The following is a 25,058-nucleotide window of genomic DNA, read 5'->3' as shown; positions in this document are numbered from 1 at the left end:
CCCTTCTGCTGGGCTCTTAATGAGCAATTTGAGGTGTTAATAGCTTGGAGACCATCTTCCTTCGCAGCTCTGCCACGGAAAATCACATGGTGTCTGCTGAGGGACCCAGAGTAAATTACTGCTTAATTAAGATGCAGAGCAGAAAAGGGAGCTGTCATAACATCCACAGCACTAACGAGCCAGCAAAGGGGCTATGCCAAACCCTCTGGAGCAGAGGCTCCTATCCTGCCAGATGCTCAGGACCCTCAACTGCTACTGACTCAGCAGAGTCCGGTGACTCAGCATCTGCTGGAAGAATGAGCACCTTCAGGCTGAGGTCCAGCAAAGCCAATTTAGGTGGAGCCGGGGTAATTAAAAACTGAAAACTGATTCAGCATTCACATTTCCAAAAACCTAAATTGGTTCAAAAAAAAAAAAGTAAAGTAAACAGGCATCTAGCCAACAAGTGGCCCCAGAGGAAATTAATTCCACACAGGCTTCGCTGTAATGTCCTTGTTTCTCTGTTATTATAAAGTATATGCATTGTTCTATCATTAAAATTAGATTTTCCCTTTAGCTTGTAATTAAACCCTCATGTAATTTACCAGATGACAGGAGTCCCCAAACAGAGCTTACAGCCCTGCTCCTCCTTCCCTGCCCATCTCCCTGCACCTGCTTTTGCAGACTTTCCTCTGCATTTTAGGGTCTGTTCTTGAAGGTACTATGCATCAAGAAGGTACTATGCATCAAGAAGGGCCACGCTAAAGCCTTGTTGTTACTTGGTAAGACCCAGCTGTGAATGTGATCAGTGCCCAGATCTTCTCCTCCAAGCCCTCCTCACAGCCACAGCTAATCTCCAGTTCCCAATAGGTTGTCTGCTCTGAGCCAAACCCCAATTCCCTATACAAAACTGTTTATTGATGATCTCTATTATTTGTAATAGCAGCACTTCAATGCACAATAGTTAACTTTGCTTGGTTTCCTAGGGCATTATGGAAAAACCATTTGCTACTGTAATTAAAATTGCCCAGACTAGACTTTTGTACTATGCAGAGAGGCCACAGTGGGAGGAACTGCTAGAAATGTGTTTACAGATGTGCTCCAGCACAACTGCAAGATTGCTCTTGGGCTTGGAAACCACAGACCAATGATGGCCCTGGGGATTCCCAGGGATATTGAGACAAGTGCTCCCACCAACATCTACAGCTGTACCTAAAGCCACAGCAGAACCTGCTGTTTTGCCGTAAAACACTAAATAGCTGTTTTGTGAATGTGACATGCAGTTCAACAGACAAAAACTCACTTCACCAAGGTGGTGTTTGCCTCAGGCCACAAAAGTCTGAGAAAGCGGCTTTCCACACCAGCTTTCCTTCCCAGGGGAACCAGCACAGGGGCTACAGCAAAGCAGCAGGAAGAGGCTGAGACAGCAGCGCACTGTCCTGGTGGCACTTAGCATGAAGTAACAACAAATAGGGTTGGCAGGGAAGGACACGAGGTCATGCTATATATCTGCTTGTCCAAGTGCCTAAGCATGGCTTTGTAGCTCCAGAGGTAAAGCAGGACTCTGAGTTATGGGCCATGCGAAAAGTGTTGGTAGTATTTTACAGTCCCAGCTTGGCTGGAGAATGTTGTCTCCTTCCAAGAGCCACATAGGTGGAGATCACCTATCCCCTGAGCATCTAGCCTGACCACAGCTGGTAGGTGTTTCTTCCACAAGGGAAAGCTGAAAGCGATTTGTCACATCCCAGGCAAACAGCCTTGGTCTTTGCAAATTACAAACAGGAGATCAGGAAGAGGAGCTTCAAGAGAGGGCAAAGGTGCACGTACCTCATCTGGGTCATGTGGCTGTCTGTCAGGAATGACCAGTTGTACTGGACAAGAAGCGGGCTGCAGTTGGTCATCTCGATGTAACGCACATCTTCAGTGTCATTCAAGATGCAGCCAAAGTCCAGGGCCGTGGTCTGGATACGGAGATTTGGGAAGTAGACTTCTCCCCGAATGGTGACAAGCTCCTCATGAGGATGCTCAAGGAACTTTATCTTCAGAACCTTCTCCACTACCCGGATACTCAAATTCTCTTCATAAGCAGGGTTAAACCTGATAGAGAGGTGAAGTTCCTCCCCTACCTCCAGCTTGATGGGCTGTGAGGAGATGAAGAGTATTAATCACCAGTGTGATGAAGTCCCAAGGTCTGATAGCACAAAACATGCAAATGTTCAAAGTGTGACCCCCAAACTCGGGCTTCTCAGGTCATCCTTCATTTTCTTCACAGTGTGTGCCTGACTGCAAGCACCACAAGACTCTTGTTTGAGACTATGTCAGGCTCATGTCACTGTGCTCTGCACCAATACAAGAGGGAAATAAATATTGTTCTACTGAATTCTGGACCCACAAAAGCTATACGCTAAATATACAACCAAATCAGCACTCTGGCACACTAAGGCCTTTTGCCCTGCCTCTAGAGGAACTCCTTCATCTCACAGCACAAGTGACATAGCATTGCTGCCCCACCCTTGCAGAGGCTACTCACTGGTATGGCACAGAAGTGGTGGCCATGCCTACAACATGTGTTTAGCAGAGTCCATGTCCACCAGCTTCTACTGACAATGGGGCAGGTGCCAGGCAGCAGCTGGAGAAGCATCTTCAGCCTTCCTGAAAGCAGGGCTGCCCTTGGAGAGCAAGCTGCTCTTGAGGTTATCTGAGGATGGCTGCTGAAGAGCTGGGATAGTTTCCAGGAGACACCTTTACTACATGGCTTGACCAGACCTAGTTGTCTGTTCCCTTCTCAAGTCTCAGAGCCAGGACATATCTTCCCAATTCAGATATATTTTGTTTGCTTCAGCAGCTAATTTCAAATCTGATTTAGTTCAGGCCAGTCTATGGCTGACTCTAAAGAATAAATTTGTCTACTAGAGGACCTCCCAACACAAACGCACCACCATGTTCCTCCCTCTTCAAACCCCACCAGTAGGAAGGTCCGTGGCTGCTCACCTGAACATCTGCAGGGAGGTGCTGCCGGTCCACATCACAGATTAAGAAAGGTTGCCCTAAGGTCAGGACAATGCTGAGTGGCAGTGAGGAGACGTTTTTTAAAGAAAGAGGCTTGTACTGAAGAGTCAGGACATCACTGGGTTGCTACAGAAACAGAAGACAAGGAAAAAATAACCTGAAGTGGCCATGGATCTCCTTCCCCTTCTGATGCATTTCTAATTTTTCAACCCCAAAAGTGCATACATCTCTATTCACTATTTTTATTAGTTTCTACCCTTCAAGAAGGTTTTTCTTTAAGTATACCATATGTTTTTCATTTTTAGAAACCACATCATCCCCGGGGACAGGGAAACAGTCTTGCATACAGACAAGGGAGCAGGACCCTGAGAGGAGGCAGCTGCCTGAACAAGATCAAAACCAGAAAGTGAACCCAGACTGTTTGTCTCCAGTTTTATATCCTCTCTTGGGCAGAATGGCACAAGATTATTTTCACTCAGACAGTAATTTCTTACAACCTTATCAGCTCTAGTAGCCTCATAAAAGCAGCGATGCTACTCAGAGGAGAAAAGCAAGCAGGATTTGGCCCATAGTGGAGAGCCTGCAGATAGCTTTGAACACTTAAATGCACATACAGTCAGCTAGAAACCTCAACAGTCTGGTTGCAACATGTCTCCTGCTGCCCCTGCTACAGCGACAAGGTGTCTGTAGCCTCAAAGCTAAGCTCAGCCTAAGCTATTTCTTCCTGTTTATGCATTGCTCTGGGCTTCCTGCATGGTTTATAGAAAATAAACAGTGTTTGGGAAACTAGTTCTGAATGTCTTGATATCAAACAGCTGCAGTGTCGTAGCACTCGATAAATCAGAGCGCACGGCATCAAGCAGACCACAGGCAGACATCAGGGATGGCTGAAAAGCTTCTAATTAAAATCTGAACCGCCTGCTCACAGGAATTTGTGCTTCTCTGGAAGCCTAGGAACCAGAGGAGAGACCTGAAAACACAGAAAATAAATAATGAAAAATCTTCTCTTTTTTTAGACACCTCATGGGAGAGGAAAAGATGATGCAGGAGTCAGGATCAGAAGACCAAAGGGCACCTGCTTTGCATTGGTGTTATCACTGCAGCTGAAGGACGTCTGCAGGTCCTTTGAAGAAAGTAAGGCTTGGGGAAATGCAAAGAGCTAACATCCATACCAACAGCAGAGAAGGCAAAGAGAGACAAGAGATGACAGTTTTTCCTCATCAGACTGAGGAGTTGACAGGTATCTCAGTCTTTCTCAGCTTCCCTACAGGATCAGTGTTAAGACATCACCGTGCCTCTGAGGATCCTCAAAACCCTCCCTTTTATACAGAGGACAGAAACCAGTGTCTCTCTAGAAGTGACCATGATCCCCTCCACGATCCCTGAGCAGCTGTAATTTCAGTTTTACTTTGGTGAAGAAAACCATTCCCATCTCTAAAAACATCTTCACTTACTTTATAAAGCACCTCAGAAAGGGCAGGAAGGAGTTTAGCATTGCTCAGCTGCAGTGATCTGCTCTCCCACCTGCAGCCCCAGCATTTGAGGCAGCTGTGCAAAGCCCACACTGTTCTCGTAGGTCCCCACACATCATCTCACCCTACGCCCTTGGCTCAGCAGCTCAATTCTGTTTCCACATCAAGAAGGGCAGAACAGAGATAGTGAGACTGTCCCCAACTCCAGAGGGGCAAAATAATGATCTCTGTGTTAATGGCAAAAGCTTCATCCCACTCAAATCAATAGCCAAAGCCCCGTGGACTTGGAGAAGCTGCTCAACTTCCTCCCTTGAACACAAGCACACACGCCCCACAGGCTTTCAGTCATCAGCAACACTATGGAATGCCAGGATGCAATCCAGAGACTTACCTTCTCCACCCGGAAAGTGATTTCTCTGGAGGACATTTGCAGAACGGGAGCAACAAACTCACACGTGACATCGACTTGCATTATCTGTGCATTCCCTGCCTTGTTTCCCACGATGGCATGACACAGCAGCCGCTCCTTCACCATCTGCATGCAAGAGTCACACGTCACCCAGTGGGTCCAGAAAACACCCTGTATTTGCTGGCCACCCAACCACAGACCATGTTACTGCCACACAGTTACAGTCCCTCGTCTCCTCAATAGCCCCTTTTTCTTTTCATGCTGCATCCTATTTATTCTGCACTCAAATGTCTGTAATGCTACACCCCAATAGCCACAAACAGCACTTGCAAGTCATGTGCTGCCCACAATTGTAACAACCCCTGCCCCAAAAGATTATTGCTTTTATTTGTCCTGTCTGTTGTCAAGCATAATGCTTACAGAAAGCTCTAGGAATTGATTAAAAAAAGAAGAGGTGTATTAAGAAAAAGAGGTGATAGAAGGGCCAATGGCAGCAAACCCTCCTTGGAAGCTTAGTGGAAAGCATCCCCAGGGGAAAAAAAAAATAATCAAATAGCCATCCAGCCTTCAGGTAAAGGGATCACTCATTCCTAGGACGTACTGCGCCCTCCTAGAGCTCATTTTAAAAGAAATCTCCCCAGGAAAGAGATGTCTTGCACTTCACATGAAAACCCTCTGCATAAGTTGGATGCTTCAAGACTTTTTCCTGATTTCTCATGGTTTCACTTCCTCAAATTCCTCCATTTCTCACTCTTCCCTCTGGTACAACACCACAACCCAACTCCTCTTCAGATCCTACAGACTTCAAAATCCTCTGTGTTGCACGTGCAATGCAGGGAGTTTGGCTTCTAGCCAACCTGAAGAGTATTAAGTTCTCAAGATCTAAGGAAGGTGGAAAGCCTGCTCCCATGGTCTTGGCTTTGATTGCAGGAGCCAGGTAGCCACAGCTGAGCTCACAGATCCCCTTTTGACCTTCCAGGCAAGATACCCTCACCAGTGCCCTGATCACTTTATTTTCTTTCTGGTACCTTTTTCCCATCTGCAGCAAAACCTCTGGGCTCAGAACTGCACAGGGACAGTCCCATCTCAGGCAACTGGGTGAATAATCAAGTCTTCCTCAAGCTACCGCTGAGGTAACCTTTTAAAACACCAGTATCAGCAGGAGCTTAATGTAGATTTATTCCACTTTTGCTTAAACATCTGTGCCCAGTGGCCCTGAAGCCAGGGAACACACACCAGGGCTAGCTGACAGCTTCCCGGCAGAGCTGGATTTCCCCTGGGAAGAAAGGCACTCAGTGACCCTGCTGAAATGTTCCCCTCTGAGCTGCCACCCAAGGGTGCTGCAAGACCTGACTGCCCTTGGGACACTGAGGCAGGCTGTTACGGAAATATTGACAAAAGACAAACTGTCAATTATAATGATCCCTGGGAACAGTTTCCCACATGGATGAACGTCACTCTGATCATTAGAGCTGACACACTGTGTTTGTTTTTCTCCTCTGGGACCCAGCGCTAGACAAGCCCTCTGCTCATGTTTGTCTACAGAGGAAAAATGATGCTGCTCCCAGACACTCCCTCCCTTCGCAGCTGGTTTTACTCACTGCTTCCCCTAGATATATTACTTTGCAGTTTTTAATTTACTTTCTGCCTGTACTCATAATCTAACCGAACTTATTTTCTCTGCCCTTCCTTCCTGCCTCAGCACACGACACCTTGTAACCTGCCATTTGCTCCTGAAGTAGCAATACTTCCTTCAGCCCGCGTTTTGGTATCAGCAAATTGGGTTTATGGTAGCTATGGAAACACGAAAAAGCCTTAGCAACTGATGGTGGCCAGCTAGGAAAGCAACTGGTGCTGCCATGGTAACTTCTGGCATTAAAACAGTTTCTTGAAAGCACTTGCTCATTTTCGAAGGCAAATGTCAAGGTGCTGCAGAAGAAGTCCCAGTGGAGCTGATCTGATGGGGAAGGGACAGCCTTCGTGGGGGACCTCACCTGGGGAGTGCTGGAGAAGCCTTCCAGCATCATCTCCACAGTCTTGCCCGGCATCAGCTCTGCCCTCAGCGGTCGAAGCTTAAACACAGGGCAGGCAGGTTGGGGCCTCTGGGAGGAACTGTTGCCCTTGGTCTTACTGATGGCAGGGAGGTGATCACGCTGGCGAAACACGGGAAAACCTTCTGTTGTCCAGTAGATCTGATGGGTGCGTCGTCCTTTGTTCGTTATCTTGAAGCGGTAACGGCAGGGATCCAGGCTAGAAGAGAAGCAGAGATGGAAAATGTCACAGGAGCTGCTATCTCCCAGAGGTCGCCCAGCTTCAGCGCCCCGATGGCATTATCTGACAGTGCACTCAGCAATAAAACCACCTCTGAAAAGGCTGACCTAGATCAAAGCTTTAGCAAAAGTCAGACCTTGGTTGCCCCTAAGTTTATCACCATCCAGCAGCTGGTCTCTTTGCATACAGCAAGAAAAAGCTTCATGAAGATCACCATCTCATTTGCTGTGGACAGAGCATCACCAGCCTTTGGTGCTTAATAATCAGAGCATTTCTCCAAGGTGCTTCCTGCAGGTCTCACTGCATCAGATGCTAAGCTGGCCTTGTCCTGGCTGCAAGCGGATGGAGGAACAGCTTCACTGCCATTTCACCTTCCCCTTGGGAGCTGCTGCCTCAGGTGGCTTCCTCTAAAGATGCTATTGGGAAGCTGCAGGATATATAGACTAATTTGGTGATCTGGACATCACTTGCCTCACTGGTGAGGACCCTGCCCTGGCACCCATGTTATCCCCCTCATCCCCCCAACCCTTAGGGAGCATCCAACTCTCATGACCCCCAACATAGCACCCTTTGCCTGAACAGTGCAGCTGTTTGTGTTCTAGGAAGATAAATGCACTGTGATAACACAGGATCAACAGAAGCTTCCCCAATACGAACACAGCAGCAGGACTGGGTCTAGCTGCTGAGGGGGAATGGAGTGACAACAAGAGATGAATAGCTAGAGCTGATATAAACCTAAATGAATATTCAATGGAAATTGATTCCTCCATGTAAAGAAACACTAAATGCAGCCTAGTCTGGAGCAATTATTTTACTCTCTATAAATCTGAGCATGGCCAGGAAATGTTCCTGGAACAGTTATTGTTTTTCTGAAAGGTACAGAATATGTGGCTGACAAAACATATGTCTGCCACAAGCAGCTAAATACAAACACAGAAGTGACAGCATATAACAAACTAGTCTTTGAAACAGACTGTTAAAAATGATGTGTACAAGCTCAGTATGAAATGGTTTATGTTGTGAAGAGCAACAGCTGAAAGCCTGGAGAAGCTTTGGGTAGGTGCAGAATTTGTGGCTCTGGGAAAGCCCAACTCATCTGGGCTCACCCAATGGCAGCTCTACAGCCAACAGCGATGACAACAACTCCAAACCGAGTATGCAGGCGAAGACATGAAGGGTGGCAGAAGACAATGGCATCGATCTCATTGACACTGTCCCCTCTGTTGTGTAGCCATTTGTGGCTGCACAGAGCACAAGACACACCGGACAAGCACCAACTTTCCTGCAACGTCCCTGCCTATGTGGATGGCTTGTGGATGCATATTTAAGCCCCTCAAAATCTATCCTAAATGCTTAAGGTAGGATTAACCTGTCCTTTCTACCCCAAAATTTCAGTATCAGAGCACTGTGGACCGTCTTTGCAGCCAGGGAAAGGAACAAACAGAGAGAAGACCATTCTTCTCATCCCAAGAGGTCTCCAACACAAGGCAAGCCGCACTTTGAAAAGGCTTATTTTTCTCTCATTTATAAAAATGTGCCTGGTTTCAGACACAGGCATTAAGATGAGTGAATGCCCTCCTTCGAGCTAAGCTCTTTCCATTAACACTCCCAATCTATCCCACCCAACCTCAGCGGGCTTCTCCCCCTCTCCCTTTCAGAGCTGGTCCTGCAGACACCTCACCTGCCCGTGCCTCAGGCTGCTGCTGCAGAGAAGACAGCCAGGAAAGCCAGCAGGAGAAACGAGGAAAGAGCAACTATGTCTAATAAAGAGCAGCCTGGCAGGGAAGCTGGGAAAGAGGAGTGAACTGAAGCATAATACAGGGCAAAGAAATTCTGCTGCTCTTCCAGGACTGCTGGGCAGAAGGGAAACAAAACAGCACCATTAATTTAGTTGAGGGGTTGCTAACAAGCTACCGCCAAGGTTTTCTGTTGTTGTGAGATGATACTCCATAGTGAATGGAAAAGCAAGCAATGTTATTGCAAAGGGAAATATGTTTATACTTGTAATGTAGCATTTTCCAGCTGGAGGCTTCTGGGACCTGCTGTTTTCCTCCAAATCTTTATTTGATAGAGTAAGAAAATAAGTGTTTTATAATTGAAGACAATTTAGTGACAATTTAGCAACTGCTTTCCATTTTGGTGGCTTTTGAGGGTATCTAAGAACTTTCAAATGGCCATAAAATGTCTCTAAAGGAATCTCTGGGGCTTCAGTGAAACACAGCCAGGACCTTGAGCACTAAAGAACTAGCCTGAAGGACTACAGCAAAACTCCTCCTTGCTGAGCTCACGGGAGAAGTGGGAGCTGAGAGTTAACCTACCTGAAGTGAGGTCCCAAGTTGAGCTCTGGAGCAAATGGTTTGTCGGTGACAATCGTGGTGCCAATGCCAACAGCCCGGACAGGGATGACGTAGGTACGGCTGTTCTTGATGTACAGGTTCACCTTGTCCTTGAACTTCTCAGTATCATCCAAGTTTGCTATGACAGCCACAGACACCTCGGCCTCAGGGGGGATCACTCCTTTACTGGGTTCAATCCTCCAGCATGAGCATTTGCCAGACTGTAAGACAGGGCAAACACTAACTTAGGATGGAAACCAGGGAGGCCTGGTCGAGGGCAGGAAAAGGAAGGCTAAAGCTATGAGGGTAAAACCCATAAAGGCTTAATTTCCCTAAATCTAAGCTGCAGTACCTGGAAACAGCAGCTATGGAGGAGCTTAAACAACCTATATTTTACCCTCCTTTAACAGACTCACTTCACTAACCCAATTTTGCCCAACCCAAGGGATGCTCATTCTCAAGAGAAAGTTATTCCCCCTCCAGCCTCTCTTTTGGAGTGTGCATTAAGAGAAGCTGCTTTCACTCTACTGGCTTCCCGACCACAGTGGCTGGGTTTGGAAAATTCAGCTATAGGTGTTTATAGCAGGGCAATAAAGCAATAAGCACAAAGAAAACTGCAAGACATGCCCTGTGGACATGGCCCGGGCTTCCCAAGCACTTTCTTTCTCCGGTTTCTCTTGCACCTCCCTCTACAAATGGGGCAATAAGGGTGCTGGACCTCCAGCCCATCTAAAATCACATTCACAGGGAGCAAGCCTGCTTGCAGAAGAGAAGCTGCATGCAATGCTCCCTGTCCAGCATGAAATGCACTGGGATGTAGATGTACACCTTCAAAATGTCCATCACTGTGGTGGTGGTACCTGCACCCCACAGTTCAGTGCTGTGTTTGGGATGACATGCACTACACACCCAGAACTCTGCAGTATTGTAAGAGAAGGGGTTTTTTCCCCCCCCCTTTTTTTTTTTTTTTTTTTTTAACAGAAAACAATGATGTGCTTGGAGACCTGACACAATCCAAGCAAGGCCAGATCCAGGTAAAGTTAGCTCGAGTTTCCATCCGTCAGGCTGTCAGCACTGAGCTTTAACAGGACACCAGCCAGCCCAAGGGAGAAAAGCATCAGAAAACCAAGCAGCACTTCAAAGTCATGGGAAGCATTTTAAATAACCCCCTCAAAACGACCTCTGCTAACAAGGGTAAGATTAGCTGGAGGCCACGGAAGCAATAACTTGGTGAGCATTCAGGGTCCCCACAGTGTGTGTAGGTGCCTGAGCTATGGCATCTCCTTAGGCTAACTGTGCCCAGCATGGAGAGCAGGTCAGGTCTGCACGCCTGCATCCCAGGATGGAGCATGCCAAAGGCATCAAAATTATTTCAGGCGCTGGCAAAACCAATAAACTCAGCTCCATTTAATTTGTCCTCTAGAGCTGCAAAAGAAAGTCTCAGGTAAGAATGGGATGGAAAAAGGTAGTTGGCACAGGGTAAACATTCACTGACCACACAGGATCCCACCAACCCTCTTCTGCTGTTGCTGCATCCTGCCCGTAGCTGATCGCCAGGCCTTGGAGACATGCACTGCACTGCCATCAGCCAAGGGCTACCCAACCAACACGTTCATATCAAGCCGGTGGGCGTTTAAGTTTTCATTGACATTAATGTACAACTCTTCCTCTGATTCATGCTGACACAGGGTATCTCGCTTGAAAAGGAGACCTGATAGCTCTGCTCCAGAGGTGAATCTGCAAGTCTGCTATCTGACAAAGCTCATTTATCAAAGCTTGGCAACAAGCCGGGCAGTAAATTGTACCCAAGAAACTATTACTGAAGAATAATGATAGGCTGTCTTGATGGAGCCAGACTTTGAATTTCCCAGGGTGACCCAGCACAGACCCAACAGGCCCTGCCAGGCCAACAGCCCACTCCGGAGGAGCACGATTTACATCGTGTCCTCATTCTTTCAGTTAGCATTTGGTGTGGGTCCAAGGGGCAGCACAGTGCATCACTGAAGAGGAGACATGCCAGGACCAAAAGGCTCTGCCGGGCTAGATTCACTCAGGTTTCTAGGTCAGCTTCTGCCTACACCCATCCAGGCTGTGTCCCAGAGACAAGAAATATCTCAGAGTCACACTAAAAAAAATTCATCCACTTTGAAGACCAAGATCTAACTTCTGATAACATCCCTGCTACTTGCTTATCCTTGAATGCTCCGGAAAATGATGCAATAGCTGTATGCACTGGATAGACAAAGACAGTGGCTATTTTTGTCCCTGTAGGAGCTTGCACTATTGGACATCAGAGTCCCTGAGTTCTAGGCAAGCGTTGGGATCAATCACTTAATCAAGAAGTTCAATACTGAGATCATTAGCTTCTCCCAGGCCAGATTTCCATTGTGAAGAAGAGCTGCCAACATTTGGTTATAACTAGAGTGCATCTGAGAGATGGCAGGATGGCTGCCCTAAGGGACAACTGAGGAGCCACCACACTCAGTTCTCTTGAAGCTACTTAAGGCTAGTTAATTAAAGTGATCTGGTCATTCTGGCCTTGCGCAAGTGAAAGAGGAAGCAGAACTCAATATTAAAAACGCAGTTGTACTTTACCAAGCTACAGCTCTAGCAAGACAGCATTCACACCTCATCAGGCTGACCCATCGCTCCTTGCAGAGATTGCATGCGAAGGGGAAATAAAGCCCCATCCTACCTCAGTTGTGCACAGAGCCTTGTCGCAAGTGTCTTGGCAGTCCCAAGGCGGGGGACCTCATGTTCTTCATTTCAAGGCTACTCTTTATCTGCACAAGCTGCCAGTGACAGAAGACAGCCCAAAAGCACCCCAAGCCCCAGGAGGAGGTGGAGATCAGAGCCTGAGGTTGGCTATATGCTCCCACCAACAACCAGCCTCCTCCTGGCACCTCAGCACCAGCATCTCCCTGGCAAAAGCACAGGGACCACTTTGGTTTAGCCTCCTCCCCAGAGCACCATCAAATGGATGTTTTACTGAAATCAAGAGACATGGCCTCTAAAGCCAGTAGAAAAGATAAAAATTGAAGTGTGGCACTCGCTGCCACTAACAGTGGAGCCTAATTTGTCACGTTTGGTTCAGCTAATAGACTGCTGAGTGAGGTAATGAGGCTTGTCTCCATTTGTGTCGCCTGTCCATAGCTCACCCCTCCAGATCCCATCTGCTCTCCCTATTGGGCTGGGGAGACCAGTGCCATCACTCTGCACATCGGGATTCTCCAGTCAGGACACAGCTTGGCCAACCACTGCCAAGTACAACATTTAATAACCAAACTCTTCCTGCTTTTCCTTTGGGAAAAGCACTTATCTGAGTCACTCCTCCTTGTAGGAGCATAATTGCCTTGAAGACTTCTACCCTTCTTCAATTCAGCTGGCCAGTGGGTGCAGCACAATACGACAAGTTTAGTTTCCCTAGACAAGCACAATAACAATTTCTTCGATTACTGAAATACAGCAATTTTGAAAGGGCATGAACTCATGTAAGATACCCGACATAAGAAACAAACTCTTCCCCACGGCCAGGTTTCAGGGACCTTTTCCAAGGTCTCCTCCAAACCTCTGATCCCCTTTTTAAAAGCCATATGCCCTGGACCTAAGCCTGCTGGACCCAAGCATGTGTGACACTGGGAGGGACACAGCCTTCCACCTTTTTCAGGTTGCCAGCACAAGACTGCACACTCTTGGCCATGACCCCTGTTCATGACTGATACCATGTGTTTCCAGGCATGGTTAGCTATGATGAACTGTTCCCTCCAGCTCTGGCAAGACCAAACTGTGTGGAGATCCGCAAATTGGTAGTGCTGTATTAGCAAAACACAGCCTTTAAAACCCACACCAATGGTTTAAGTCTAAAGGTGAGCTTTTGGAGCACCGTAAGGCTCTGTTGAGACAGCTCTGGAAAGAGTTAAGCCTATGCATCTTATCTTCAAAAGATATGCTCACCTTGGAAGAGACCACATATTCAGGGCCAGCACTGCCCATAAAAAGTTAATTTAACACTCATTTCTAAATAGCATTGCGGATATCATTTGAAGGGCATGGCACTGTCTGCCTGTGTTTCACTACAAGCAAACACTGAAGGGCTGGCTAATTATTCAGATGCTTGTGGTGAAAAAAAAAAAAAAGGCAATTTACAGTAGATTTAAAACACACCCTCTTGCCAATTCCAGTCTGCTCTGACTTCAGTGAGAGCAGTTGGAGAGAGCTATGAACAATGCCGACACACTCTTCAAAGCCTTTCCTCCCTGCAGCCTGCACAATTCGCTCAGATAACAACAAAATCATCCATCAGCCAGAAGAAGAAACAGAATCACTAAAGCAGCATCCCTTCACTGGCACTGTTTTTAAGTTTATCTCAGTATTTTGCTGTCTCTCCATATGGTCGTTTCTTTAATAATGGGAATGTCATCAAAAGTTTGAGATAATAAGCAATGAAATTAGTAAATGAAAGAAATCCTGCACTAATGAGAAGTGAGTATGGGAATGGGAACTGCGTGTTCTCCCCTTGCTTACACCATGTTTGACCAAGAGCCTTTATACGCTGCTTGGAAATCAGCTGACTTTTCTCCAGTGAATCCCACTGAGAAGATAAACAATTACAACTTTTTTAAAAAAAAATAAACAAAACTTGATTTTTTCTGCAATGTCAGCTCCAGTTGAATCTGATGTCATCTCTCCCCTGCGAAGGTGGAAGGGGACCTGCTCACCTGCAAAGGTGGAAGGGGACCTGCTCACCAGGCACCCTCCTGAAGATGCCAGCACAGCTGGCTGTACAACTGCTGCTGGAAACCAGGTGGCAGCAAGCTCCATTGAGAGCACAGGGCTCTGGATTAGGGAGGTCAGGTATCAGGTCAAAGGAGACATGACCACAAATTAAGACTGTCACAAGAAGAGGAAGTCCCAAGAAAGGTTTTCTCTCTCCTCCCTTATTACAAGGCACCAGGAAACCACCATTTGTCTCCCTGCAGTAGCACATAACAGACCCAGCAGGGTGGTTATGCAGGCAGAAGAAAGCTGCCACTGATTAACAAAAATTACACCCTAGGCCTGTCTTTTCTTTCCTGATCACACAGGCATGATATGCAGCTGCCTTCTGTAATGCCCAGAGATGTCATTTTTAGTAGCCAAATAAAAGATCCCTGAGAAGACAGAGTGACAACGAACAAGTAGGGAACGATCAAAGAACAATGCTTTTTCCTCTCTCCCCTTCTGCAGGGAGACCAAACACTTCCATTAATCAATACAACTCTTTCGCACTTGTCAATATGGCAAAAATCAGACACTTGGGGAAACAGGAAAAGAAGATGATAGCAGCAGCAAGGAGGAGAAACAGGCACCTTTTTCAGCAGGTCACATCAGCCCCCAGCTAAGCTGCAACAGCTCCTTCATGTTGACCTATTCCTCCAGACTTTTCTACCCAAGAAAAAAACAAATCCTCCCCTTGCTGGATCCAGAGGATTCTCTAACAGGACTGCCTGGCAGCTGGGAAAGCAATCTGACAAGGAAAAGCACATCAGACACAGAATTCAGACGATGACATGGGATGACACACTGGTCCCAAGTGTCACAGACCCGCAGACACCCTGGCAAGCAAGGATAAGCCAACAGAAGCCTAAAGTATGAAGTCCATACACTCTTCAAACCTAAAAAGCCCCATCTTGGTGCACAGCTTTGGAGGTTCCTTACTTATTTCCTTCTGGTGGCAGAGATGCTCAGTGCTGCTCCCTGCAACTCGTCCAACAGAGAGGAGAGGGGGATGGGAAAGACTGTGCACAAGGGTACTCCAGGTAATTCCATGTTGCTATCCCAAACTGAAGTTATCCACAAAAAACATCTCTGCTTGCTCAGATAACTCTCTTTTCTCCCATAAAGAAAGAAGAAAGCTTGACTTGACAGGAACAGCGATTTGCACATGACAGTTAAGGATACCACCAAGGTGGCAGCATGGCCATCTGCATTACAGCATTTTCCTTTGGACAAGACACCAGCCTTTTACTTGCCTTGTTGCTGCCCCTTAATTTAATCTCATTCAGTTTGTTGAACCGCCAGTCAGTGTGCTGTAACACTGCTGATCCAATGCTGCTGTGGAAATTTCAATCAATAGCTCTTTCTTTCAAGTGAGGACCATGATCTATAAACCTAACTGCAAACAGCCATGGTTTCGAGATTAGCCATCAAACGGGAGATGAGGAAATCACAGCTCAGCGTCCTCCAGCAATCTCCAAGCAGGAAATCAAAGCAGAAGCTTTGGCATCTTAGAGAACACAAGACTTGAGTTCAAGGGCACAACTGAATGAAGGATGCCCAAGTCACCCACCAGCTAGGCTAAGGGGGCAGCTGGAGCCAGTTCTGCTCTCGGATGTACATGTGCAATTCACCCTGACACCCCACTGCATCTCAAATTTTAGTTCTAAAATTATTCAGTCCTCTGTTCTTTCCAATAAACTGCCAGACAGCCTAAGGCAGCAGCAAAAGGACAAAACTTCAACTGAGGCAGCAAAACAGCACCAAAGTAGGCAGCTGCTGAGGGCATGGGAACAGCTGGAGCACATCTTGCCTGCCACAGTGCTGGTCCCACCCGGCAGGCTCAGCATCACCATGTTGAAGAGTCTGAAGAGCCCCCACTGAAACAACTGATTGAGCAGGTTCTTGGGACCTGCCTGCTTGAACATCTCCATGATACCTGCAGCTGTCCTGAGAAGCTGAGATGCTCACCATGGGGTAACTCAACCCTGAGGAGTCAGCAGCGGGAACTGTGGAGCAGCAGAGCCCATCTTACTGCAGGGAAAGAAACCATCCCTGTACCACTCATATTATTGTTCTGCTTGTTGATTAGGCACAATATTGGCAGAGCTTGCAGTGAAGCAGGATAGGATTTATTACTCAATCCCATACAATAGGGCCCTGAAGCAATGGAGAGGCACATCTACCCCTGCCAGCCTCTCTGGGTACACTGCAAGTGGCCCAGGGGAGGGAGGGAAGGCATTACCCCGGGACAGCAGTACCACAACAGCTCTGCATGTCAGTGCCTGGTACAAGCATGCAAACCCCATCATTTATACACCAGTACCACCCATTCGAGGTGGTCTGCTCTCTGCAGAGTTGGAAAGCAGATTTTCATTGTGGAATCAAAGAAAGCTGCCTTGGGAATCCCCCACTTTGAGGTTACATTTATCCCCCAAACAGCTGGAAAAGCAGCAAGAGGGAAATTTAGCCCCTTCCTCCTTGACCCAGGAGGCTGAGCCTGTACTCTCACACACTGCCTGATGCTTTATCCACAGACACCACCAAGCCTGCAGTGCCAGGTCTGGGTTTATCATAAGCTCCAGAAGTCCAACCCACCTAGCATGGAGAACAAATCTCTTCTGAACCCTGTTTTCAAGCCCCTCACAGCAGGGAGCACATCCCACCCAGCCTCAGCACACGAGCCCTTCCTGGCTGCGTCAGCCTTGCTCTCCCTGCCAGAGGAGCAACTCAATCTCTTTCTGCTAGGCAGCTTGGCACACTATGCAGCTTCCGTGAATTAAATAGCCTTTTTCTGCAGCTAGTGTCCAGAAAGGCTCTGCGACACTAGAGTCCACAGACTGAAAGTACACAACCCTTAAAAGTATATTTTTGTGCAACAGCCCAGCTGGTTTGACACCCAGCAGGTGTGAAACGCACCTCGCCACGAGCAGTTTGAGGACACACCTCACATCCTAGTTTCTACCATTAACAGCAGTTTGACACACAGTGAATGCAGATGTAAAAGGGAAACCATAGGGAAATCCATGCTCTTTCAGGAGCAAAGGGGCACGGCATTCTCTTGATCTCAGAGCTCCAAAACCCATGACTCTCACAGCTAAATACCTTCCACAAAATAAAAGGAGAACTTGTAAAAATGATCCAGACTAATTTCTGCCCAAAAATCTATGCAAACTCTATTTAACTGAGGGGTGCCCCAGCTAAAACTGTCCCCAGAGCCAGGCTCCTCTTATCGCATTCCAATGGAATATCTTGCCTTCTCTCTCAGATAGAAATACGGAAATGTTGCATGTAAAAATCAAATCACAGGCTGCTACAGACCAGTCATTTTCATTGGAAAATAGCCCCACAGATACTTACCATCTCTGCCCAGAAGGATGCAGGAATGACAGTCTGATTGGAGAGGCGGAGAGTTCGAGAAGCATCCTGTAGAACTTGGATACTGCCGAAATTTATCTTACTTGGATGCACGTAGACAACTGGTCCTTCTCCGATGCTCACTAAATGGATTTTCTGCTCCAAGAAGCAGGTAGGAAAGACAAAAAACAACAGGAAAAGTTTAAAAAGACTAGACAGCTCTAAGGCTACTCCTAGGCTGGGGATAATTACATCTGTTTGAAGTTTTCAGTGTTTTAAGACTGAAACAGAAGGCCTGGAGCAAGTGTTGAATCTGGAGTGATCCCACCTGAAAGTCACAAGCTCCTGTTACCAGAGGATAAAGAAACCTTGATCCTCACGCTGGCTTTTTCACTCCTCTTCCACACTGTTAGCTCTCCCTCCTCTACCCTGTACCTGCTCCCACTCCCTTTACTGCTCAGTCTATTAGAGGAGGAATGCGGATCCCTTTGCTAACCCATCTTTAAAAACAATGGGAATTTATCCAGTCTTGACAGATTTCACTAGTTCTAAACACCCCAACTCTTAAACAGGATCTGAATGCATAAAACGCCCAACACTGACAAGATGTTGTATGATTCACTGGAAGGCATAGAGTATGATTTAACCACAAAAGAAACCAGCCTCCATGATGGAAAACCTTTAATAATGTCTGACACAATGAAATGGCATTGACAGCAGCCAGAATCACTAGTCCAACTCAGCCAGAAGAAGCAGCATCCAAAAACGTTCATCCCTTGCCAGGATGCTACCGTGTGCAAGTAAGAGCCAAAAATCACGTACCAAGGCTGGTACCTCAAAAATAAGGAGCTGAAGCCAGGCATGATGATGGACCTTTCATCCCTCCAGGAGCAGGAAGGCATGGAGAGCTGCAGTCTGAGTGATGCTGCCCAAAGCTCCTAGGAAGGAGGAGCTGAAGGGAAGAGCTGTGCCTCACCAGCTAGCTTTGCTTCCAGGTGACAGCAGGGCAGAAGCAGCAAAGTCAGGGCAGGGCCCTTTGGAAATGAGCAGAACAACATCTGGAGGATGCTTAGGCTAGCTTGTTTTAACACGAGTGTGTACTGACATGATACATTCTCGCCAAGGAAAGGGCTTATAAAAAAAAACCCCTTCATAGAATCATTTTGGTTGGAAAAGATCATCAGGTCCAACCATTATCCTAACACTACCAAGCCCACCACTAAACCATGTCCCTAAGCACCACATCTATAAGTCTTTTGAACACCTCCAGGGATGGTGACTCGTCTACAGTCTTCCTAAAAGGGAGAAGAAAAACCCTGTTTAGCAGAGTTACAGGCAACAGGACACACAGGGAAAGGCAGTAAAAGGAGATGGCAACTTTGCCATCAGTAATATTGCCATACCTACCCACACACCCCCAGCAGCACTGCTGGCTTTGTTGGCAGGTATATAATGTCATATTTGATCATTTAAATGAAGAGCAGCTGTCCCTGGCAGACAGCTGTGGTTTGAGTGACTGCTTATGCTGATAGCGGCCAGCTGCCAAATCCCCTGCCCAGAGCACACCAGACTGCCTCGCCACCAGTAACCCCAGGGTTGGGTTTTACCAGCTCCTTAATGCAGAAGACTGCATACACAGAATTGAAGCTGGCACGCAGTCACCTGCAAACAAAAACCAGCCAAGAGACCCATGGAGCGACCCTGCACAACCTGGATGAAAGATCTGTACCGTATTTCACCTAACTGTTTAAAGATAGCGTCAATACCAAGCAGCATAACCTAAGACAGTAAGAGCAAGCTCATATTTTGCTTTATTGCAGTGACTCCTGAGGTCAGATTGCATCATATGAGTGATACCAGCAGGATTTGCCACCAGTGTGTGCTGTATAACAGGACAGGTACCTGTTCTGCTAGCCCAGAAAGCTTTGGATGAGTCAGCTAGGGAACCACTGATAGTGGACTCAAACTACCAGGCAGACCTATAGAAAATGCCAAGAATGTCACGTGACAGCCAGAAACTCAAGTCTGTGCTGTTGATACACCCAGCGAGGTTTCTACTAGCATTCGCCGGGTGCTGGCAGAAACCAGCATAAATGCTGCACCTTAAAGATCAACTTAATGGGCACAGACACACTCGCTCAATCTCATACTAGTAATTTTTTTAGTGACAGCTAGGATTCTCCAGCTGAAATGCTCATCCTGTGGGTGAAAGATTGACACATTCGCGTCCAAAAAAAAAAAAAGATTAAGGCAAGGTAAATTTTGAAGCCATAAATTGTTAATCCAAAGGTAAAAGCTTTGCAAGAAATTTGTAGTTAAAAAACAAGCTGAGAGTTAAGCAACTGGTTATTCTAGTGGGGCGAAACCCTCCTTTCCAAGGGAAGCACGCCCTATGCTTATGAGCAACTGTTCTGTCAAACTGCAGACTCCTCTGCAAAGCCTGCACTGCCTGCCCTTCCTGTTGACTGGTTTACACGCACATCTATAACGGCCTGGGTTGTGATGTTCAGTGGCATCCAGGGGATTTAACAGCATCATTTCCACTCATTTTAATGAAAGTTTAAATCCCTGCAACTACTTCCAAAACGTCAGCCTTCCTTTCTGTTACAGAAAGCTTAAGGTTCTCAGGAATCCTCTGACATCCTCTTTCATGCTCAGAGAGATGACAAGACATTTTAAAAGAGCTGCTTCAAAATTTAATATAATTTTCAATTAAAGTTTCATTAACTAGGTTTGTTCTCAGTTTCATCTAGATGAAGCCAGGACACTACATAAAACATTCTCTTGCCTACATGATGTTGCCATTGCTGCTGTTGCATATGCCTGAATGCAAACAATGTCTTTTAGGAGGCTTTAGTCCAGGACTGCTCTGCCTCATCCATGGCCAAGCTTGGTAGGAAAAAAAAAAAAAAAGTCTCTCCACTCCAGATGCAAGCGGTGTGGAGACTCATGTGGCTGGGGCTTTTGGCAAAGACATATGATGGATATTTCTCAGATGTGATGAACATGACCTTCAGAAAAGCTCAAATCCAGCCTTGCACAAAACACCCCTTCAGCATGGTTCCTTACACAACGCTTTCTTTAGCAGGATTCGGGGAGGTCCCTGTGTGCTCCTGAACAAAAGCCCTAACGAAGCAGCAGTTGCTGTTCGTCTAATAACACAGCAGAGTATGAGACCCAGGGACTGTGCTGGGTTTCAGACTGAGCTTATTATCACATCTCACATATCCATAATTAGATGCTGCGTCAGACACTTAGATTACCACCTAAGAGGATACCATCCTTCCTCTTCTCTAGGAATTAGCTGTTGCTTACACCATGAATCCCTCCTTTTCTCACCCACACCAGTCATATCAAGTTCTTGTTTTCCCTGGAAAAATCCCTATACGCTTCTTGCCCCACCAAGATGAGTTGCACAAAGGCACACTTCTCCCCTCGCACTCACCAGTGGGGATCCTTCACTTCCAAACACCGCGATATGAGCAATGGTGTCCTGCTTTCCCATCACCTGGACTTCCAGTGTAAACGGGACCTCCACCGAGCTGTGAGGCTGGATAATGCCACACGGCATGGGGCTGGAGTACCACACAGCAGCATCCTCCTTGTGTTTCTATAAGGGACAGAATCAAATGCAACTTCAGAGGGACCTCTGAAGAAACTTTAAGCTCCTTAACATCTACCACATTGGCAATTCACACACATTTGTAAAAATCCCTAGGAGAAAAACAGAAAGGCACAAAACAAGATGCAAGACTTGTATGGGCTTAGCATCCTCAGGGCGTTCAAAAGCTGTTGCATCCACAAACACCCACTCCTGTGCTGGCAGCCTCCTTGCAGCAGCTTTTCACAACCCTGTAAGTTCTCCTGCATGAAAGCATCCCAAAGACCAGAATATAAACTGCTTCCTAAAGTTTATACTCAGGTAGGTTCCTGTTCTCTGCAAACCTTTAGGTTTGAATATAAACTAGCAAGGTCTTATCCAAAACACTTTTTTTTCTTAATAAACCTCTCGATAACATTTGAGGGCAGGAGGCAAATGCGGTGCCAAACCTGAGGAAGAACCCTGTAGCAGCCTGGAAGATCGCTATCATTCACAAGGGTCAGCGTCTGCTGGCAAGGGAATTTTAGTAAGCACTGTTGAAACGTCACGATGGGGTTGAGCACTCGCAGCAGAGGAACCACACATCTAAGCAAAGAGATGACCAAAAGGGAATTAGACATACTGAGAGAATGTAGAATGTTTACTCCCCAAATAGCGTGAAATGGAGCCTAACACATTTGTCACTGTCAAACAGACATTTAATACCCCTACAGTGATAAATCACCTTAACTTCTTTTTACTCAGCAACCTCTTGTAAAGGAGGGACAAACCCTGAGACTCAGCATCACAGAGGCTGCCAAGTGCCCAGGCAGAGCAGAGTGCCCTGTCCCAGAGCTGTCCTACCAGCTTTGCCCTGACTCTCCCCTAGGAGGCTTGCAAGGACCCTCCCAACAGTCCCAGCAAGGCATGAGCTCTGGAGGAGCCTTCCCACCAAGGACTAGGGCTTACCAAGACTCAAGGAACACAAGACTCCAGTAAAAAGACTCCCTCCTCTCCCATACCACTGTTGCCCTGCCTGAAAACTCAGCCATTTTCTCCAGCGATGGAGGGCACAGGCCACCACTTGCCTCATGCAGCAGGTGATCATCCTCTCCCAGTCCCTACAGCTACCTTGGTCCTTCACGCCCACAGGTCCGTGCACTATCTGTTCCCATTTACTCTTGTTTTACAAAATTGCAGCCCAGGCACTGACTGAATGACTCTGCCTGGGAGAGGGAACAGCACCAGTGAAATGCATCCCTCTTGTAATTAAACTGACACCCGCCGCAGCACAACAGGATTGAATCTGGCTGCAACAACAACTACTTTTGGCTTAAGTCTAAGAACATTAATGCTCAAAAGAAACAGAGGAAGCAGAGAAACCTGAGCTCACTCACCTTCCACATCAAGGACTATTTTCCCCTTCGTAAGATCTTGCCTTTATTTTTCCCTCATCAGTCCTGCCATAAGCCCCTTTCCTATTTGCACGTGTCTTCATTAACCGAACCAGACACCAGCTTTCAGCAGGCTGCTCGCTGCATTCCAAACAAATGTTGTACTTTGGTCACAACCCAGCACAAGCCCACCACTTGCAGGGAGGAGAGGTGGCCCTGTGGAAATTTGTTACACCTCAAGCACCAAAAACAAGGCTGATAATGAGTATAATTACTGTTCCCTTTCCAAAAGGAGCTCAGGGCCATGCCTGTCCGTTGAGCACAGGTGCTTCTCAACACGGGCTGCTTTCAAAGCACTGCTGTTCTCGTATCTAGCTGGGCAGAACTAGCTCATTAAGCAACACTTCTCATTTGGAGCTGAAGCAAACAAACCATGTGTGAGGCAACATGCTGGTGATGGATGCATAAGGAGAGATGATAAGCTGCAAGGAAAGTGCTGATACCTGGCTGTGAGGAGCAGCGCCGACACCTCCTTGCCAACACCATCCACGTCCACCACCAGTGCCAGCTCATAGCTCCTGACGGTGTTGGAACACAGGGTGACCTGGTGGAAGACAACAGCATCAAATACTTCATGACTCCCAAAAGCCGTTATCCAAGGGTGGTGTCCTCTGGTTCTCGTTCCACAGTAAGAAAAGGGAGAATTTTGTCTTAATTCTTCTGCTGGCCCACGTGTAGAACACTGTCTCTGGGAGTAACAAAAGGCTTCTGAGAACATCTGCTTTGTTAAATACACCTTGCAGTTAGCAGGACACATGTAAGCCAAATTAAAGCACAATTAGACTAATGCTCTACCCGCCACCATATTAAAATTAAGGGGCTAATTTTTAATCTCAACTACAATAGCAAAAATCCAGAGGAAATCTGTTGACTTTAATAGAATGAGTTCAGCTTTACAGTGGGAAGCAGAGGGCAAAATGTGGCCCAGCAAAAGTCCACGAAAAGCATGAAAACACAGAAGACGTGCCATTCATGGCTGCCAGAGCTTTTTTAGTCCCCGTTGGAGATCACTGCAGTGAATACAACTCATTCTGCACAACAGGAGAGGAGAAATAAGACTGGGAAGAAAAGCAAACTGCTTTATACAATGACATCTCTTTTTTTAACAACCACCTTCTGTACTCATCCTTCCTCTGCCCACTCTAAATCAAAGAAATTGCTCTAAGCAGCTCTCAAACACATGAATGGCTTCTGTACTTGATCACATGGTACACGGTCTTCAGCTTATGATTTTGGAAACAAACCATTTCTCTTTCAGAAAAGCCCCACAGTAACCCAGCTAACAAAAGCCTAATGCTACTGCAGATATCTTACTTGTGTTATGCTCCAAGCTAGCATCACCAAAGCCATCTGATACATCAGTGAAGCTTCAGCTCCACCTGCTGAAGCATGTATGGCTGCACTCTTCCCCTACCTGGATATCCAGGTGTCCCTGGGAGCGGATGGTCCCTCTGGAGGGTGTTATGGTAAATTCGGTTGGCTTGACATGACTTTGGGCTCCTTTTCTCCAGGATGGGCGAGTGTTGTCTGCTATCTGAACAAAACTGGTAACACTTGGCTCTCCCAAGCCATCCCCAGGAATGCGAAGTTTGAACGTCATGGGCACCAAGGAGGTGTTAGTGAGGCGACATGACAAGGTACAAGGAAAACCTGGGAAAATAACACAAATGTGAATTTATCCACCACCCATGATTCCTGGTGTGAATATTCTGTTATGATCAAACTGCGCTTGGAGTTTAGCTCTTTTTGATCTGAATTACAGCTGATGAAGAAGCTAAGCGAGGAATTTGCCGTCACTTAAGTTCCATTTTACGCTGATCACAGATTGCGTCCTTGGAAATGCCCACTCTTAGCACTGCTGAACACCAGTTTTTCTCTCTCTAACTGTGAGGAGCACTCTCATCAAAACTAGAACTAGTTATTTCTCACTTACAAGTGTGCATCCAGACAGACTATTTCTTCTGAAAATTTAATCCATAACATTCCCTGTTAACTCCACAAACACTCCCACAGTTTTCAACATATAAAGGGAATGTATTGTCATCGAGGAGAAGCTACAGTAAAAGAAAGGAAGGATGAAATTGGGAACTACAACATGATGCAAAGCCATCCGATGCAGTTTCTCTAGGCAGGATCCTTAAGGCACCTGCTGGTTTGGGGCAACCAGACTGAGCACGTGACAACTCACAGCATGCTTTGCTGGAGGCAAACCTGATAGTTGCTTAGAAATTAGCAGGAACCACATCTCACCTCACCTAACAAATGGGGACATCACATCCACGTTGTACACTGGCTTTGACTATTGCCCACAAAGGTTTGCGTCACTTTAGCTTTGACACTTGCTTTCCATAACGGAAAATCAGTGATACAACCATACCTGGTGGTGATGTCCTGCAGAGACAGGACATCAGCCCACAGCCTGCTCTGGAGCGGACA

The 25,058-nt window shown here is 46.8% G+C and overlaps 1 protein-coding gene across 1 annotated transcript in view; it reads right to left on the bottom strand.

The window, feature by feature from the left end:
• Positions 1-25,058, bottom strand: part of LOC104350187 (axonemal central pair apparatus protein HYDIN) — a 96,745-nt gene that overhangs the window by 8,971 nt on the left and 62,716 nt on the right. The window contains exons 13-22 of the mRNA XM_086468819.1: positions 24,037-24,272; positions 23,066-23,166; positions 21,639-21,774; positions 21,034-21,198; positions 17,592-17,744; positions 9,459-9,697; positions 6,864-7,119; positions 4,852-4,995; positions 2,971-3,114; positions 1,807-2,120 (exon numbers count right to left, since the gene is read on the bottom strand). Coding sequence (XP_086324945.1) covers positions 1,807-2,120; positions 2,971-3,114; positions 4,852-4,995; positions 6,864-7,119; positions 9,459-9,697; positions 17,592-17,744; positions 21,034-21,198; positions 21,639-21,774; positions 23,066-23,166; positions 24,037-24,272 — 1,888 coding nt within the window. The remainder of the gene's footprint in view (positions 1-1,806; positions 2,121-2,970; positions 3,115-4,851; positions 4,996-6,863; positions 7,120-9,458; positions 9,698-17,591; positions 17,745-21,033; positions 21,199-21,638; positions 21,775-23,065; positions 23,167-24,036; positions 24,273-25,058) is intronic.

Source organism: Leptosomus discolor, chromosome 8 (assembly GCF_034619465.1).
Source record: "Leptosomus discolor isolate bLepDis1 chromosome 8, bLepDis1.hap2, whole genome shotgun sequence".
In the NCBI taxonomy this organism is placed as follows: domain Eukaryota; kingdom Metazoa; phylum Chordata; class Aves; order Leptosomiformes; family Leptosomidae; genus Leptosomus; species Leptosomus discolor.
This window is presented reverse-complemented; position numbering and strand designations above follow the sequence as displayed.